This window comes from Culex pipiens, chromosome 3 (assembly GCF_016801865.2).
Source record: "Culex pipiens pallens isolate TS chromosome 3, TS_CPP_V2, whole genome shotgun sequence".
NCBI classification, from domain to species: Eukaryota; Metazoa; Arthropoda; class Insecta; order Diptera; family Culicidae; genus Culex; species Culex pipiens.
This window is the reverse complement of record NC_068939.1, coordinates 174,322,849-174,342,141: the sequence shown is the minus strand read 5'-3', so window position 1 is coordinate 174,342,141 and position 19,293 is coordinate 174,322,849. Positions and strand designations below refer to the sequence as shown.

Sequence of the window (19,293 nt, the reverse complement as noted above, 5' to 3'; positions counted from 1 at the left end):
TTTGCAATATATTTGCATTGGCATTGGTAGTTTCAAAAAGTTTTGGAAGTTATTTTAAATTAAATCATAATGTCTTTGTCTGTATTTCCATAATGATAAAGTGCACAATTTTCGAACTATGATAATTTTCAAGTTAAAATTTTTGGGCATCTTTGGAAATCTATGAAAAAAATATGTTCGAATATAATGATTTAGTAAAAAATAATATTTTATACATAATAAAACCACGACTACCGCTTTAAAAAAGCCAAAAAAAAAATTCTGCGCAAACATATTTTTGGTACAGATGGACGAACAAGGACAATATTTAAAAAATACTATTTTTGACAATTAAATTTTTAAACTGTTTTTCTAAACATGGCTAAAACTCGAATACGGGTTGAACTCTGGGGAAGTTTCTCAAAAGATGTCCGATTGCGTGTAAAACTTTACATAAGAATCTGATTTTTTATTTAATGAGAATTAATTATTTTTTATTTTTTTATTCATGTTTTGGTCCAAAACAATGCTTGCGTTAGATCACAATTTGACACATTTTGTTTAATAGACATTTAGAAAAATGCAAACAGTTTAAGAAACTTTGTCAAAAGTTTTGTTTAATAGAATATTTGTAAATAAGTTTTTTCAAGAACTTAATCATTTTTTTCTTAATTGTCCTGATCATATACGATAACTTTGGAGAAGAATAAATCGATGAGATAATTCTTCTTTAGGCAAAGATTTCGAACCAATTAGTATTTTTTTTTTGTAATTGGAAAAACCAATTTGCAGAATGGCTTATTCGGGCATAAAGAATCGATGGGCAAAGATTATTCAAATAAATTCAGAGAACAGCTTTCATGAAAAGTTGCAAAACATAAAAAAATCAAAATCATATATTTTTCCTATTTTTTCTATTTTTTCTTTCTGTAGTTCCAAAACATAAATAAACTGTAATGTATTCCAGTCTGGAGAAAAGTTGATGTTGCAGTTAGTTCTTTATTTCTGGTAGCGTTCGCGTTCATATGTTGTCCAGCGAAATGGTTCAACAATGAGTGTGCTATATAAAATCCTTTATATCTTATTAAAAGAATGATTTTCTATGAGATTCAAACTGACGATCTAATGTACATCCAAAAAGAAACAAAATTTGTTCTTAAAAATGTAAACAAACGCTCTCAAAATGAGGAATGATTGTGGTTCCAAATTTTGTGTACGTTTGTACACGTTTTACGTTTTGTTCGACTGATTTGTTTCTTGAACACAGTATGGTTATAAGAATTGAAAGAAAAGTTTAATTTATTATTGAACATTCAATACATAGGTCCTACTTTAATTCTATTTTTAAAAACAACACGTTTTGGGGAAAAAAAATTTCAGTGTCCATTTTGTGTATTGGTAGACATTCGGGACAAAAAAAAAAACAGAATCTTTTCTTTGTTAGTGCCAATTATGTCTAAATTGTCAATAATGTTGTAATATGAAATCCAGATCCACCATCATTCCCCAAGGTCAAACATTAGCCGTTTTATCATGCCGGTACTCCGAGTCCAGCAGCTCCAGGCAGTAATTGCAATATCCAGTGTGTCCAGTGTGCTTTGAAGCGTCAGAGTGTGCAACTCGTAAAATTTTAACGACTCTGCGAATATCACCATAGTGCCAACCGCCGCCGCTGCTGCTGCATTTTACAGGCCACATGGGACGTGCAAGACCAGGCCAGACCGTTGTCATCCGGTCTCTTTTGCCATTGAAGCACTAGGAAGTGTATCCCTGTGCTGTGAGAAGGGGATGAGGAGCGATGGGTAATGACCACGTATCCGGTGGAATTCGTTGCAAAATTGACCTTGCCCGACGACTACAATGGCCATTCAGCACTTGGCAGCCCTCACTTCCTGTGGCAAGACCCACTCTTTGCTCTTTGGCAGTGGTAGCGACTTAATAAGTAAGTTCCTCCTCCCCCGCAATCGCGTCGTAATTTTGCAGGCCTAATGGCAACATAAAGGCAAAAGTTTTTCCCCGGGAGCAGATCGAGATATTGAAACTAATATTGCGGCAACTAACGAACGACACCATCAATTGGCCCCGGCGAACGCTGCTAATGGGCTCCAAGATGGTGTGCGGAAATGTGGAATCTCTGGAAAAGTCGTGGCCAAAAAGGGGCGTGAAAAATGGGACCCAATTGCGTCCTTTTTGGCAAATCGTCATTTTGGGCGGAACGACTTGAAGTAGGTATACATTCATTCTGATTCACTTGATGTGTGTGTGTGTGTGTGTGTTTGGAAATTAAGGATGCTGCCCGCTGGAATGAGACCCAAAGAGCTAATTTGGTTCGGCAACAAGCTGGCGATAGACTCTCATTATGGTGGTATCCGGGGAGTCCTGCGAATCCTCGTCAGAGAAGCGTGAAATGGAATAAAAATGGAAAAGGCAGACGCTCTTTATCCAATTTTAGGAGTTTTTACGGCCGCTTTTATTAGGGACAATGGAGCCAGCAAAAAATATTTATAAATTAGGATAATTTTGTCTAAGGGAAAATCAAATCAAAAACTGTAAATGTTGATGTTTAAAAGTGGCAGACGATTGGTTTGTACTTCCATTACCACACCCTCCTAACTTTGTAGGGATAAAGTCAACAACAACCGTTTAGTCTGTATCTATGAGCTCTATCAGTTTCCATTCTAGAAAATACATTTAATTGCCTCCGGTAGATTTGAGAAGTTGCCATGCCGTAAGACGTGGTGGATGTTTATGCAGCATTCCACCCACGTCGTGCCAGAAGGGCCATCCCGGGCAGACGGTAATAACAAAATTTATGCCATTTAAATAACAAATACTGTTAAAATAACAAAAATTGTTATGGAATATTCATGCAAAATCCATTTTCGCATAAGAGTTTAATAACAGTTTATGTTATCATATCAAAATTTGTTATTGGTCTGATATTGGTTGAAAGCCAAAACAACTTGGGAATAACATTTTTTGTTATGGAAGAATAACTTCAACTGTTATTGGGATGATCGGATTAGTTGTTAAAATAACAAAAAAATAATAACAAAGATTTGTTCGAAGAATAACCAAAAATGTTATTAGTCTGTTATTACAATAACAATTCAATAACAAAAAAATCATAACAGCGAATAACAAATCTTGTTATAAATAACATAAAATGTTATTGGCCCAGTATTTTCAAATATCAAAAAATGTTATTCCAACGTTATTTCCGTCTGCTCGGGATCAGTTAGACACGGGTGTTGCTAACTAAACATCAAGTTAGATTCGCAGAACACCAGCTTTCGAAAGTTCGAAGAAAATGATTGGGTTCTAGTTAGGAGTTGAATCTCAACCCTCTACAACCCAACCCCGCCTTTAGACGGGCTTCGATTTGAAAAATCGCTAAAAATCTAATTTTCAGCCAATTTCTGATCTTTCAAAAGCATTGAAAAAAAAAACTTTAGAAAATTTATGGGTTGGAAGTTTTACTTGTTTCACGTGACTTTGACAATGTTTTTAAAAATGTATTGGGTAATTCTCCGCCAACTCACACAGCAGTTGCCCCGACCCCTCTTCGATTTGCGTGAAACTTTGTCCTAAGGGGTAACTTTTGTCCCTGATCACGAATCCGAGGTCCGTTTTTTGATATCTCGTGACGGAGGGGCGGTACGACCCCTTCCATTTTTGAACATGCGAAAAAAGAGGTGTTTTTCAATAATTTGCAGCCTGAAACGGTGATGAGATAGAAATTTGGTGTCAAAGGGACTTTTATGTAAAATTAGACGCCCGATTTGATGGCGTACTCAGAATTCCGAAAAAACGTATTTTTCATCGAAAAAAACACTAAAAAAGTTTTAAAAATTCTCCCATTTTCCGTTACTCGACTGTAAAAAATTTTGGAACATGTCATTTTATGGGAAATTTAATGTACTTTTCGAATCTACATTGTCCCAGAAGGGTCATTTTTTCATTTAGAACAAAATTTTTCATTTTAAAATTTCGTGTTTTTTCTAACTTTGCAGGGTTATTTTTTAGAGTGTAACAATGTTCTACAAAGTTGTAGAACAGACAATTACAAAATTTTTGATATATATACATAAGGGGTTTGCTTATAAACATCACAAGTTATCACGATTTTACGAAAAAAAGTTTTAAAAAAGTTGGTCGTCATCGATCATGGCCGTTCATGGTCACCCGCGACAGACACGGACGACGAAACAAAGAGAAACACAAAAAGTAACTTTTTCAAAACTTTTTTTCGTAAAATCGCGATAACTTGTGATGTTTATAAGCAAACCCCTTATGTCTATATATCAAAATTTTTGTAATTGTCTGCTCTACAACTTTGTAGAACATTGTTACACTCTAAAAAATAACCCTGCAAAGTTAGAAAAAACACGAAATTTTAAAATAAAAAATTTTGTTCTAAATGAAAAAATGACCCTTCTGGGACAATGTAGATTCGAAAAGTACATTAAATTTCCCATAAAATGACATGTTCCAAAATTTTTTACAGTCAAGTAACGGAAAATGGGAGAATTTTTAAAACTTTTTTAGTGTTTTTTTCGATGAAAAATACGTTTTTTCGGAATTCTGAGTACGCCATCAAATCGGGCGTCTAATTTTACATAAAAGTCCCTTTGACACCAAATTTCTATCTCATCACCGTTTCAGGCTGCAAATTATTGAAAAACACCTCTTTTTTCGCATGTTCAAAAATGGAAGGGGTCGTACCGCCCCTCCGTCACGAGATATCAAAAAACGGACCTCGGATTCGTGATCAGGGACAAAAGTTACCCCTTAGGACAAAGTTTCACGCAAATCGAAGAGGGGTCGGGGCAACTTTTCCCGATTTCGTGTGAGTTGGTAGAGAATTACCCATTTTTTTAGGGGTCAACTTTGGCTGTGTTACTTTTTAACATTTCCTATATTTTAAATAAAAAGAAGTATGCAATACTTTTTCTAGCGTCCCAGACTATGCCTATACGCATTTTTTTTTACAATTTAAATGACAATGGTTCCATTCATAGCAGAAAATGTGAAAAACAAGCAAAAACTTGAAAAAGTGACTGTAAAATGATGAACAAATTAGATAGGCAAAATGTAATCATAGCAGGTTGTAGAATAGGCCAAATACTACCAAAAACAAAAATAAACTAAACAAGATTAATGCAAATTAAAATACTAAAAATGAAACAAGAAAACCATGATACAAGAGAAGTAAAGTTTTTCGTAGAACAAAAGTTGCTCAAAATGACCTCCTGAAAACGGGAACACTAAAAATTTTCGAAAAAAAATTTTTGCAGTAGAGGGTAAAAGCTCTGAAAGGCATCATCCTCGGTCGGCCATTTGGCGGCCATGTTTGTTTTAGAAAAACATTCAAATCTTGATTCATAATGTTCCAGTCAAAAAATGGTTTTCTTTGTGTTGTTTTTAGAAGCATTTTACATACAGTGAATATTTTTTCATTTCAATTTACTTCATGCTTCCCCTCTAATTGGGCCTGCGCAGTCATATTTGTAAATTTTCGTAGGAATCTGTACCTCTGGAAGAGGTTATTGTTTAGGATAAATATGTAGTACTGTTTTTTTATCATCTCGTGTTCATCTGAAAATAAATTCCTGATATCTGTTATTATTTTATTGTATAGAGCTTCAAAGAAATAATTAAAATACAAATGATATAGTGACAAAATTAAGAAAACAAATAGGAAGTTGCATTTTTTATTCAAAATTTGTGACTCTCCCCTCTGACCTTATCCAAAAATTGAGAGTACAGATTTCTTTAGATTTTTTCACTTAAAATAGAAGTTAAATCAACTTGAAACGATTAAAATACCATGTTTACGCTTTGGGATTGAAATAAATAATTTGAATAACAGGTATTTTCAGGTTTTTTATTCACCAAACAATATTTTTCGCAAAAATCGAGACATCAACTACCGTCTTCTGAAGTGAATCGGGACTACAGTCTGAATAGGGATAGCAGTGTTATATATAGAGCACTTAAAGGATTTAAACAATCTTCCCTGCACCGTGCGGTACACGCGGTTCACTTGTCCCTCGGGTTTGCTTTGCGCCTGCTTTGTTCGGTTTACACCCGTACCCGACTCACACGAACCGAGGTTATTGGTTCATCGTACCAGCGCACCACGACACTCTCGGTTCGCCGCGTCGGTTTTGTGTCTGGCACTCACCCATGGCATGAACCCGGTGTATGAAACAAGGTGCTTCACTCGGCACGAGCCGAGGTACGTGCCGTGGTATGCGCCGGCGGTACAAAACGGGTTCAATACCACGGCGCGTACCACAGCACGCTGAGTTCATGCCATGGGTGAGTGCCAGACACAAAACCGATGGGGCGAGCCGAGAGTGTCGTGGTGCGCTGGTACGATGTACCAAGATACCAATACACAAATGGGTTCAGGCACGTACCGAAGCTAGAAAACCAAACCAGCGGTGTGCGTTGGCACTGGCGCATGGGAAGCTTGGATTTAAATTTGAAAATGGATGTACACATTTTGTTGGTCTGAGTCTGTTCTATCTGAAACCAACTAGAAAAATCAAAATATTATGCTCTAACATGATTTGAACTGCTGTCCCAATTCGCCCCATGTGTCCCAATTCGCCCCAGTTGACGTTATTAAAAAATATTTGAAACGGCCTGATCAGGATGGTACTTTATTGTTTTTAAGCTCGAGTTATAGCCACTGCATGTTTGATTAAAAATATCAATTGTTTGATTGTAAATAAAGTGCTAATTTATGAAATGCTTTTTTTTCCATTTCAGAAAATACCACAATATTTTTTGAAAAAATGTCCAAAACAATTTAAAATTTGTCATGTCGTTTCTGAGATTCAACCACCAATAGATCAAGAAACATAAGAGCAGTTCTCTGAGATTTCGGTCATTAGATTTTTTTATGTACCGTAAACTAGGGTCAATTGGGATACATGAGGTGAATTGGGACAGCAGTTTTAAGCTTGTTGGAGCACAGTATTTTGATTTTTCTGGTTGGTTTCGGTTAGAACAGGCTCAGACCGACAAAAAGTGTACATCTATTTCCAAATTTAAAAGCTTTAAGTGCTCTAAACACTACTGTCCAGATTCAGACTGTAGTCCCGATTCGCCCCAGATTACGGTATTTTTTTAATCCTGCTGAATCTTTTCTGGTGCCCTCGGTATGCCCAAAAAAGTTATTTTGCATCATTCACTGAAAAAAAATTATACACAGTAAATATTTTTTGTGGTGTTTTTAATGTTCACTTTTCGTCACTCAAACTTAATTTGCAAAAAAAAAAAAATTTTATTTATTTTTTATTTTCTGATGTGTTTTAGGGAACATCAAATGTCAACTTTTCAGACATTTCCAGAACGAAAATCATTGAAAGAGTTATGAATTGTTGAACCAATACCTACTAATTTTTCCAAACAAAAACGAAATATCGGTCGCAAAAAATGGTCAACTTAATTTTTCGATGTAAAATCGAATTTGCATTCAAAAAGTGTTTTAGTAAGATGTTCCTTGGGGAGCTGTGGAAGATGTTCTACGAGTTCACCGCGCGGCTGAGGAGTTGCAAGACCCGCTCGGACCAGGAAAGGGTGGTCGGCACCATGTCCTGCAAGTTCGGTGCGGATTAACTCCTGCCGCAATGTATGTATTTACTTTTTGTTTTTTTTTTTTTTTATGTTGTTTATTTGATCCCCGGCCTAACCAGGTCTCGGTACTGAGGAGGACCTAATAAAAAAAAAATAGAGAATAAAAAAAGTATTTTAGTGAAATTTTGAAAAAGGGCACCGTTTTTATGTTATAGCCTTTTTTAGGTAACTTTTTTGAAAATAGTCGCAGTTACTCATTTTTTAAAATGAAAGCCCATGTTTGCCCACCTTTGAAAAAAATAATTTTGAGAGAATTATGTTTAGCTTTTTCAAACTTTGTTGATACGACCCTTAGTTGCTGTGATATTGCCATGGAAAATTGATGTTTTCAAAGTCTCACTCAAACCACCCACCTTTTTCTAATGTCGATATCTTAGCAACTAATGGTCCGATTTTCAATGTTAAAAGATGAAACATTCGTGAAATATAACAATTTTTTTTCAAAACAATATTTTAATTTTTTAAATAAGGACTAACATTACAAAAGAGCGTAATATTGAATGATTTTTTGCGAGGACTTCGGACAGTCGAGGTTGGACTGTACTTCAAAGTTTGTAGGTCTCAATGATACGAAATTAATGTATTTCGTTTGAACTTTGCTGGTCGTTAAACTTTACCCTGCTGCTTTGCTCAAAACAAGATAGCAAAAATCCCCAGTTTGAATAAATATCACACACATAATCTTTTTTTCAAATCCATATCAAAGGAAAACTTCGATTCCCAATGAGCAGTTCTCTAGGATTTCGGTCATTCGATTTTTTTTGTATTTTTTAATCCGACTGAAACTTTTTTGGTGCCTTCGGTATGCCCAAAGAAGCCATTTTGCATCATTAGTTTGTCCATATAATTTTCCATACAAATTCGGCAGCTGTCCATACAAAAATGATGTATGAAAATTCAAAAATCTGTATCTTTTGAAGGAATTTTTTGATCGATTTGGTGTCTTCGGCAAAGTTGTAGGTATGGATACGGACTACACTGGAAAAAAATAATACACGGTAAAAAAAATTTGGTGATTTTTTTATTTAACTTTTTATCACTAAAACTTGATTTACAAAAAAACACTATTTTTAATTTTTTTTATTTTTTGATATGTTTTAGAAGGCATAAAATGCCAACTTTTCAGAAATTTCCAGGTTGTGCAAAAAATCACTGACCGAGTTATGAATTTTTTAATCAATACTGATTTTTTCAAAAAATCGAAATTTTGGTCGTAAAAATTTTTCAACTTCATTTTTCGATGTAAAATCAAATTTGCAATCAAAAAGTACTTTACTGAAATTTTGATAAAGTGCACCGTTTTCAAGTTATAGCCATATTTAAGTGACTTTTTTGAAAATAGTCGCAGTTTTTCATTTTTTTAAATTAGTGCACATGTTTGCCCAGTTTTGAAAAAAATATTTTTGAAAAGCTGAGAAAATTCTCTATATTTTGCTTATTTGGACTTTGTTGATACGACCTTTAGTTGCTGAGATATTGCAATGCAAAGGTTTAAAAACAGGAAAATTGATGTTTTCTAAGTTTCACCCAAACAACCCACCATTTTCTATCGTCAATATCTCAGCAACTAATGGTCCGATTTTCAATGTTAATATATGAAACATTTGTGAAATTTTCCGATCTCTTCGAAAAAAATATTTTTGGAATTTTCAAATCAAGACTAACATTTCACAAAGGCCAAACATTCAATATTACGCCCTTTTAAAATGTTTGTCTTGATTTGAAAATTCCAAAAATATTTTTTTCGAAAAGATCGGAAAATTTCACAATTGTTTCATATATTAACATTGAAAATCGGACCATTAGTTGCTGAGATATTGACGATAGAAAATGGTGGGTTGTTTGGGTGAAACTTAGAAAACATCAATTTTCCTGTTTTTAAACCTTTGCATTGCAATATCTCAGCAACTAAAGGTCGTATCAACATAGTCCGAATAAGCAAAATATAGAGAATTTTCTCAGCTTTTCAAAAATATTTTTTTCAAAACTGGGCAAACATGTGCACTAATTTAAAAAAATGAAAAACTGCGACTATTTTCAAAAAAGTCACTTAAATATGGCTATAACTTGAAAACGGTGCACTTTATCAAAATTTTAGTAAAGTACTTTTTGATTGCAAATTTGATTTTACATCGAAAAATGAAGTTGAAAAATTTTTACGACCAAAATTTCGATTTTTTGAAAAAATCAGTATTGATTAAAAAATTCATAACTCGGTCAGTGATTTTTTGCACAACCTGGAAATTTCTGAAAAGTTGGCATTTTATGTCTTCTAAAACATATCAAAAAATAAAAAAAATTAAAAATAGTGTTTTTTTTGTAAATCAAGTTTTAGTGATAAAAAGTTAAATAAAAAAATCACCAAATTTTTTTTTACCGTGTATTATTTTTTCCAGTGTAGTCCGTATCCATACCTACAACTTTGCCGAAGACACCAAATCGATCAAAAAATTCCTTCAAAAGATACAGATTTTTGAATTTTCATACATCATTTTTGTATGGACAGCTGCCGAATTTGTATGGAAAATTATATGGACAAACTAATGATGCAAAATGGCTTCTTTGGGCATACCGAAGGCACCAAAAAAGTTTCAGCCGGATTAAAAAATACAAAAATTAAAATTGAAGAAAAAAGACCGATTTCGTAGAGAATTGCTCCAATAAGTTCAAACAAATCGTCGAAATGATAAGCCTTTGTCCCTTGGCACGCACGTTGACTCTTTCCGTTTTCCCGATCCTTGCGGTTTTCACGCATCAGAAAACTTTCCCAATAAGACGATGTTCCACCTGGATGGGCTGGGAAATCCTAACGCTGGGAGAGCAATTCAACGCACACCTTCCCAGAAGCCCACGGGAAAAGGACTTGATCTCTGACGACGGTTCGTTGGCACCGTTGTTGGAAAAAAAATAAAAGCTGAAAGGAGTTGCTGAGCTGAGTTGAAGAAACAGTTGGAAAAGTCAACAGAAGCGGGGCTAAACGAAAAAAAAAAAAGTTCCAACGACATCGTCACAACACAAATGAATTGAACAACGCCTGGTAACTGAAATGTTGTCTCGTGCTAAAGGAAAATTTGATCCATCCCGAGCCGGCTCGAGTGTTTGAGTTTCGTGTTTAGGAAAAACGGAAAATTTTCCCCCCGTTTTTGTTTTTCTACGGGAGCCAATAACCGAAACGTTTCGGCCGGATCAGCTGAACAATAAAGCAAATATTTTCCAACTCTGATGTGAACAAAGGAGGGAAAATTCGTTACTGCTTTTTTTTTTCTCGAGGATAAATAATCTCTCAAGCTTAGTGCAGAATTGATATCCGTATTCAAATGTGTGTGTGTGTATGTATGAAAACTTTCATTTTTCACTGCGGGTTTTTCCCTTGGACCGAAACATTACCCATTCCAAATAGTCAGAGCGCCCCACCACTGGACCACCCCACGTGGAAAATGACGAATTCATCGTCAACCAAAAAGTTCAGCGGACCACATCGACGTGGTACGTGGTTTCGCCCTGGCTGGGTATCATTTAATGGGATCTTCCGACCTAGCGGGTCCCTGTGAATATGAACGACAAATGTTTGCATTTGAAAAAGCTTTCCCCCCCACCAGCGCTGGTGTGGTGGCACACACAAAAAAATATTTCCGAATGTTACATCATTTATGATGTAACACCTTTGCACGTCATTAAACATTGAAATTTAAATGCAATTTAATGTAAATTTGCAACAAATTACACGTAAAAACATGATTTTACATGTGATTCAACCGTTTACGTCGAATCTCAAGTTTACATCAACTGAGTTTACATGTGATTCATTTTTTCCGTGTCGAGTAAATTCACATATTTTTTTCTGTGCAGCACGCAACAATGGTCATGATAAATGGTGGAAAATTTGTTTCGCGGGAAAAATGTCCTGTCTGCGGGGTGCTAAATCATGTTAAGAAATACTCATTTTAGGCACATCATTACTTTTAAATGAGCCAAACGTGGCGAAAAGATTAGTTACTTGCCAGAAAATTATAACACATTTCAAAAATTGATGATTTTTTTTAGTATAGTGTCTATTCGAACAAAACTTCGCAATAAGATTTTCAGTAATTAAGCATTCATGCGGAAATATAAACATCAAAAGTAAATTGATGTAAGCCGTAAATCGGTAAAAAAATGAACATATTTTGCAGCATCAGTTTTGACTGCAGTGAGGTAAACATATAATTTCTGTCGTTATTTGCTTCATTTGATTGAAATTGCTTTTTTTACTGTCTTTTCTTCTCTTTTTATTTTATTTACCTAATTTCTATTCATATATTACATTTTTTATAAATTTAAAATTTAGATTAAGATATAGATTTAGAACTACATATAACGTGTAACTTTTGGAAAATAAATTTCATCGAATTCTCTACGAAACTGGCCGATTGCGAACGTTTTTTTGTATTTTTTATTTGACTCAAAATATGAACCATTGTGTGCCGTTTGCTCACCCATACAAGTCTTTAGAAAACTCAGCAGCTGTTCACACAAAAATGGTTCGTAAATATTCGAAAAACTGTAGCTTTTGAAGGAATTTTCCGGATCGATTTGGTGTTGAAGGTATTATTGAGGACTAACGTCAAAAAAAAAAAAAAAAAATCAAATTATTCGCTCTACAGCATTGCCTTGGCGTTCTCGATTACGAGATTCCTTCTCGAAACTAAGTGTCCGAAGGCTTGATTGTTGAGGCAATTGCAAACCTCTTTTTACACCTTAGCTTCCATCCACCCCGGGATTCGAACTGACGACCTTTGGATTATTAGTCCAACTGCCTACCAGCGACTCCACCGAGGCAGGACCCAGGGAGACGACTCCTACACCTGGAGTGAGCTAACGACCTAACCTTTTTAGATTAGTCAACATTTACTTCCCCATCCGACGGAAGGCGTGATCAGACAAATCTCGTCTCGAAAAATGCCACCGGGACCGTCTGGGATCGAACCCAGGCGACTGGTGAGGACTAACGTCATGATTTGGATTTCCGGACGCTTCGAAACCCGGAAACATCATCTTGTTTTATGAATTATTTTAATATAAGTTCGCGTAATTATTGTCAAAACCAAGCCAATGCCAAAACTATTTAATTAAATGAAAACATGAGTTTACCAAAACTGTGAAACATTTCAAAGGCGTTCGTAGCAATGCACAATGGTCCAGATCGCAAAATCTAGTGGAAAATGGATTTTCCGAAAAATTGTAAAATTTTGGAGCTTTAGTGTCTTCAGAAGAGTTGTTACAAATAGAAAGGGGCAACTTTTGGTTTGGTTTAAAATTCGGGTGGTTCACGATTAGGGTGATTTTGGGAATCTAACTTTACAGGAACATTTTTGGGATTTTTTTTTGTCTTGTAGAAAGTTGTTATCTCGTAATCTACGCCTTCTATGACCAAAATTATAGAAAGCCCCTGAGCAAAAACTTCAAAAATCAGTTTTTGAACGTGGCAATTCAGGGTTAAGTTTTAGAGAAAAGTGATATTGGGAGCACTTTTAGAGAACTAAAAAACGATCATTTTTATTTGTTGACATGTCAATTTGGACTTAAGGGTCAAATGTTACAGCCATTTTAAAGCAAAAAGATGTAAATTTAAAACATAAATATCTCGAAAAGGCGCAAGCCAAATTTTAAGCACCAGGTTGCATTTGAAAGAAGAGATCTCAGAGGTGTTTTTCTTTAAACTCGAGATATCTTCATTCAAAAAAGTCTAATTTTCAAGGGAATATAATATGGGACCACCCTAATGAAAATTGAAAATGGTACAAATATGTGTTTTTCCATGTAATTTTGCCCGCTGAATCTGAATCTGCCCTCATAATTAAGCCAAAGTATCGAAAAATCATTTTTTAATCATTTTTTGGGTTTCCATGTAAAATAATTATTTATTACCAAATTATGACCAAAAATCGATTTTTCGGGTTTATTTATTTTTTTTATTTTGAAATTCTGATGAAAAATGGTTAGAAAAGACATATTTTGCATGCATTCTCTTAAAATTGACTGTTTGTACGACATCCTGATGATATTTCTACATTTCTAACTTATTACATTTTTTGCCAGCCAAAACAAAAATGATATGCTACTAAGTGTCCGGATTTGGAATCATGACACTAATTTCTCCGAAAATCGGTATGTTTTATTTGTTTTATATGTTTTAGGGAAATAAACGTAACTTTTGAGCCATAGAGAAAGAAATTGCCACCATTTTTTTTTTTCATAAAATTATTTTTATTAGGTCTTTTGACCTGGTTAGGACCGAGTCGGCTTTTGTAATTACATTTGGCTTAATAATTACAGAGGATATTGTGTGTAAATGTTAGTGGGAGGGGAGCCGATTACCCGCGGCCTACTCGGGGTTAGTAGGGAAGGGATTGATGTTAAAGACAAGGCGTGGGAAGGGAAGGGGGATTATGTAGGGGTCTTGGTTGGCTCTGCTGGCCTTTGCTTTTTGTCCTCAGCCGCAACTCGGTGTCCAGCTGCTGGGGCGGTCTTTGCTTTCGGTGCAATCCAGAAACGACGGCTTTGTGCGAAGGCGAGTTATACTAACAGAAGGAAAACTAACTGAAGGAAAACTAACTGGAAGAAAACTATTTTGCGACAACGTTGGGACAATGGTTTTAGGAAAATAATAGTTTTAGTCATAATTTTTTTTTGACTTCAGTTTTTAATCTAAAATCAAATTTTCAATCAAAAAAACTTAACAGAATTTTTGATAAAGTGCACCGTTTTCAAAATACCGTCATCTGGGGCAAATCGGGACTACAGTCTGAATAGGGACAGCAGTTTTTTTTGCCCGAAACTAATCAAACAGCAATTCCATTTGAAAAGAGCCTAAACAAAAAAAAAGTTCTCCGATCGGGCTCAAAATTTTTCTGGGGGTTCCTTGGCCAAAATAATTAGACCCGTATTTTTTTGTTTGGCCATTAGGGTGGCCTACATCGTGCTAGGGTGGTTCGAAAAATGGCAATTTTCGTCATTTTTCGCAAATACCACTTTTTTCTAAAAATTATATCTCCGCGCCATTTCATCCGATTTTAGCTGTCTTAGACGCAAAAGAAAGGTGATGAGTTTGGCTATTTGGGAAAAATAGTAAAAAGTTCCAAAAATCTAGCTAAACTATTGAAAAAGTCCTATGAAAACTTAAAATGGCGTTTTGACCGTGTCTGGACCAACGAGCTTATGTCTGAAAATATTTTTATCGGATTCCTCGGAAAATTTCACATAACATATCAAAAATTTGGCGATGTCGAACCGTACGTTTCCGAGATAAGATTTTTTGAAAAAAAAACTGCGTTTTTCGACGCTCCACGCGCAAAAACGGGAAAATGACGAAATCGGCAAAAAATCAACTTTTTCCACTAAAACTGCGATAACTTTAAAATTTCAGCGATGACCTATAGATGTTATGGTACCAAAAGTTGCGTCTTTCAATTACAAAAATTTTGATACCCAAACATCTATAGGTCATCGCTGAAATTTTAAAGTTATCGCAGTTTTAGTGAAAAAAGTTGATTTTTTGCCGATTTCCGCGTGGCGCGTCGAAAAACGCAGTTTTTATTTTCAAAAAATCATATCTCCAAAACATACGGTTCGACATCGCCAATTTTTTGATAAGTTATGTGAAATTTTCCGAGGAATCCGATAAAAATATTTTCAGACATAGGCTCTTTGGTCCAGACTCGGTCAAAACGCCATTTTAAGTTTTCATACGACTTTTTCAAAAGTTAAGCTAGATTTTTGGAACTTCTTACTATTTTTCTCAAATAGCCAAACTCATCACCTTTCTTTTGCGTCTAAGACAGCTTAAATCGGATGAAATGGCGCAGAGGCATGATTTTTCGAAAAAAGTGGTTTTTGCGAAAAATGATGAAAATTGCCATTTTTCGAACCACCCTAGCACGATGTAGGTCACCCTAATGGCCAAACAAAAAAAAATACGGGTCTAATTATTTTGGCCAAGGAACCCCCAGAAAAATTTTGAGCCCGATCGGAGAACTTTTTTTCGGTTTAGGCTCTTTTCAAATGGAATTGCTGTAAACATATCCAAATATTGTGTCCCAATTCGCCCCATGTGTCCCGTTTCGCCCCAGATGACGGTACTTACACCCAGAACTGGACATCGGCATACGAGAGGATAAAGAGCACGATTTGGTAGTAAAATGGTACTGTGTGCGGACTGAGAGGATAAATTCCGAAATTACCGAGAGTACTTTACTCATGGGTTCATCTTCAAAAAAAAGTTCATCAATAAAAAAAAGTGCCGGTAGGACTACCGAGACTCGAACCCAAGATCTTCGGCATATTGAACCGTGCCTTTGCCATATGAGCCACCATGGTTCGGTGACTAAGTGGCGGTCATTTGTCCATATAAGCCACTCAATAGGATGAACTGTTCCATTGAACGAATGAACACGCGAGAGGACTATACTCTCGCCAAATAGCACTTTCCTCACGTTTCTTTTCGCCTCGTTCTTTAATTTTGGGTGAAGATGTAAAATTCCATCAAAAAACAAGCTCCCGTTATGTGCATCAAACGATACGTCTTTTAATTTTAAAAGTATCAAAAAGTTAAATTAAAAACCACAAATTTTTTCAACCGTGTATCATTATTTTCAGTGTAGTCCTTATCCATACCTACAATTTTGCCGAAGACACCACCAAAAGATACAGGATTTTTTTTAATTTTCATACATCATTTTTGTATGGATAGCTGTCAAATTTGTATGGAAAATTATATGGACAAACTAATTATGCAAAATGGCTTCTTTGGGCATACCGAAGGCACCAAAAAAGTTTCAGTCTGATTAAATAGTACAAAAAATCGCAGCATGTTGATTTTTTAAATGAACAGATTTTTGTTGTGAATTAAATAATTCTGTCATCAACTGTATTTAGAAAATTCTGCATTGATTTTCTTCTCCTTAATATTTTGAATTTCGAAGATATTTTTTTTCAAATTACGACATGAAAAGGGCTGGTTACTAACTTAAGAAAAAGTTATGTGAGTGCAAAAAAGTTAAATAATAATAATTTCTCTAAAAACTTCCAAATTTAAATGAAATTGAACGTGCAATCAACTGTAAACAATTTAAAATGCATTTTCCTGCGTTGATCATTACTTTGAGCATGATTGAACAGTTTTGATGAAATTTCAATGTACAATATACAGCACAAAGTTTTTTTGTTGCAAAAAAACTTTTTTTTTCATCGAAACTTTAAAGATTGAAAAACAACAGATGAATGATGCTTTTATAAACAGCTTTGTTGAAACCATGGCAAGATATCTACAATTTTAACTAGAACTACTAATAATATTAAATGTTGTGAGCTGTAATGTTTGAACGATCCCAATTTTCTAAATGTAATAGTCAATGATGCACTGAGATCTCTGAGTCGAAAAACTTCCAACTTTCCGCGCTCATTTGCCGCAAAGCTTCATCTGTTCATGTTACATGGAACCGGAAATGCCTGTGGTCCTTGTGTTTTGTGGAATCAAGCTATCTCGGTCTTCTATTTTTACGATTTATACCCTTCTATAGAGCTTCCTGCCCAGCAGCATGGAATTGAGCATATCTCTACATCAAAGCTCATGATGGTTGCCAGCCGTTACAGACACAAATGGATTGCGTTCAGCCATTTGTCTCAACTTCCTCGCGTTCAGTAAACAACAGCTGAACTGCTGTCACCATCAGTTTTAGCTTTTATGCCCGATAGACAACAGGAAATGAGAAATCAATGTTGGAAATGATTGGAAATGCTTTGGGATGTTATAGTAATGAGCTTTATAATTTTATCTTTTGTCTTCTTTTCAGAAAAAACCCTCTTTTTTCTCCCATGGAGTCACCCCATCCGTTGAATGTGACGGAACTCATCCCGGTAGATCTGGTCCAGTACCTGGACCGGCAGGTATTGGCCACCGTCGAGGACATTACCGGCTCGAACCGGATCCAGAAATCGGTGAGGATGCTGGAGCCCACCGACGTGACGGTGGCCTTCGATGTGGCCATCGATCAGGTCACCGAGTACGAACCGTACGAGGAGCGGCTCGAGACGTACGTGATTCCGGTGGTATTTGCCATCATATTCTTCGTCGGCATCCTCGGCAACGGGACGCTGGTGGTCATCTTCCTACGGCATCGAGCGATGCGGAACATTCCAAACACGTAAGTATTTCAAATGGGCTTAATTATAGAGATATGTCTCTAAGCGAAAGACCAACAAGTTTGATTGCAATATGTTTTAAATTTAATCAATCGTCTCTATTAAGACCCAGACATCGTTTAATAACTTCCCCGAAGAACAACAAATTACAGTTGCCGAGGTTCTACTCCTGATTGTTTGCATTCCATCCGTTCGCAACAAAATAAACACAATTGATGACCTTTTCTCACTCTCCGAACCCGCAACCAGCAGGTTCTCTGGGGAAATAAAGTGTTCCGATACTGAGTCAACATCTTTGCTGGTTTATTTTTTTTTGTCGGACGAGAAAATATTTCGTTGTTGTAGGCCAAATATTTCCCTACAACTGGAATTTGCAGAAAGTCACTAAATCACGTGCACTGGAAGGTACCTTCCAGACTTGGGTATTTGCCTCGATGATAACAAGGCTGCTGGGAAATCTCCGGTCCGGATGTTAGGGCGTACCCTTTTCTTAACGATTGACTCTGGTTGAAGGATTGCACTACCCAACAGAAATATATGTTTTATGTTAATAAATCCACTTTATGGATTCCTTGTTAATTCATATTTTATTTAGTAGTAAATTTTTCTCACCGACGGATGTGAGTAGTTTTGTAGATGACTATCAGAAGGACAGTAAACCATATTTTGAATATTTTAAAGGCATTTTCACATTTTTTACCATTGCCCAATTGTGAATTATGAAGATTTCAGTATTTTCGCAAAAAAATGGTATTTTATGTAAAAATTTGATTTGATGATAAAAAATTGTTAGAAAAGACATATGGGTCATTCCAGGTCAACTGAGTACACTTTTGGACTCGACCTTCACCGATTTGGACCAAACTTGGAGGGGACGTTTATCTATCGATAGTTAACAGAAATCCCAAGTTTGGTGCTGAGTAGACCATCCCTCTATTTTTGGCACCACCCTCTTTCTTGACGATATTCTAAAAAACTTTTTTTTTAATCATAACTTTGCAACTATTTGAGCAAAAGACTTTCTACAAGTTCAATTTTATAGAAAATTGTCCAAGGAATTAGGTAAAAATAAAGTTTTAACCCTTAAATGCCCACTAATATTACATTTTAACGTTTTAAGACCAATTCCTTATATTTTTATTTGTTTTATTTTATCACCATCGTGTTTCCCGGACAATTTTACATATTAATCAATGTAAACCTCAAACTAAAATGAACTATTGGTGAGATACAGTGATTTTACTGAAAAAAGTTTGATTTTGCGCTGCACTCTGTCCTATGAACTAAAATCCGAAATAAGTTTCTCACATATAAAAACCGAACTATGCGGGATTCATCTATTTTTGTTGAAAAGTACACCATGTACTTCCAAGTGCTGCGCAAAATCATACTTTTTTCCAGTAAAATCGCTGTATCATGCATTTCACACTAGCTCAGTTGTTTTGCCATCATTAGTTTTCAAAAAAAGTGAGATTTTACGAAAAC

The 19,293-nt window shown here is 35.5% G+C and overlaps 1 protein-coding gene across 1 annotated transcript in view; it reads left to right on the top strand.

The window, feature by feature from the left end:
* Window positions 1-19,293, top strand: part of LOC120427919 (neuropeptide CCHamide-2 receptor-like) — a 52,922-nt gene that overhangs the window by 20,769 nt on the left and 12,860 nt on the right. The window contains exon 2 of the mRNA XM_039592857.2: window positions 17,460-17,810. Coding sequence (XP_039448791.1) covers window positions 17,482-17,810 — 329 coding nt within the window. The 5' untranslated portion in view covers window positions 17,460-17,481. The remainder of the gene's footprint in view (window positions 1-17,459; window positions 17,811-19,293) is intronic.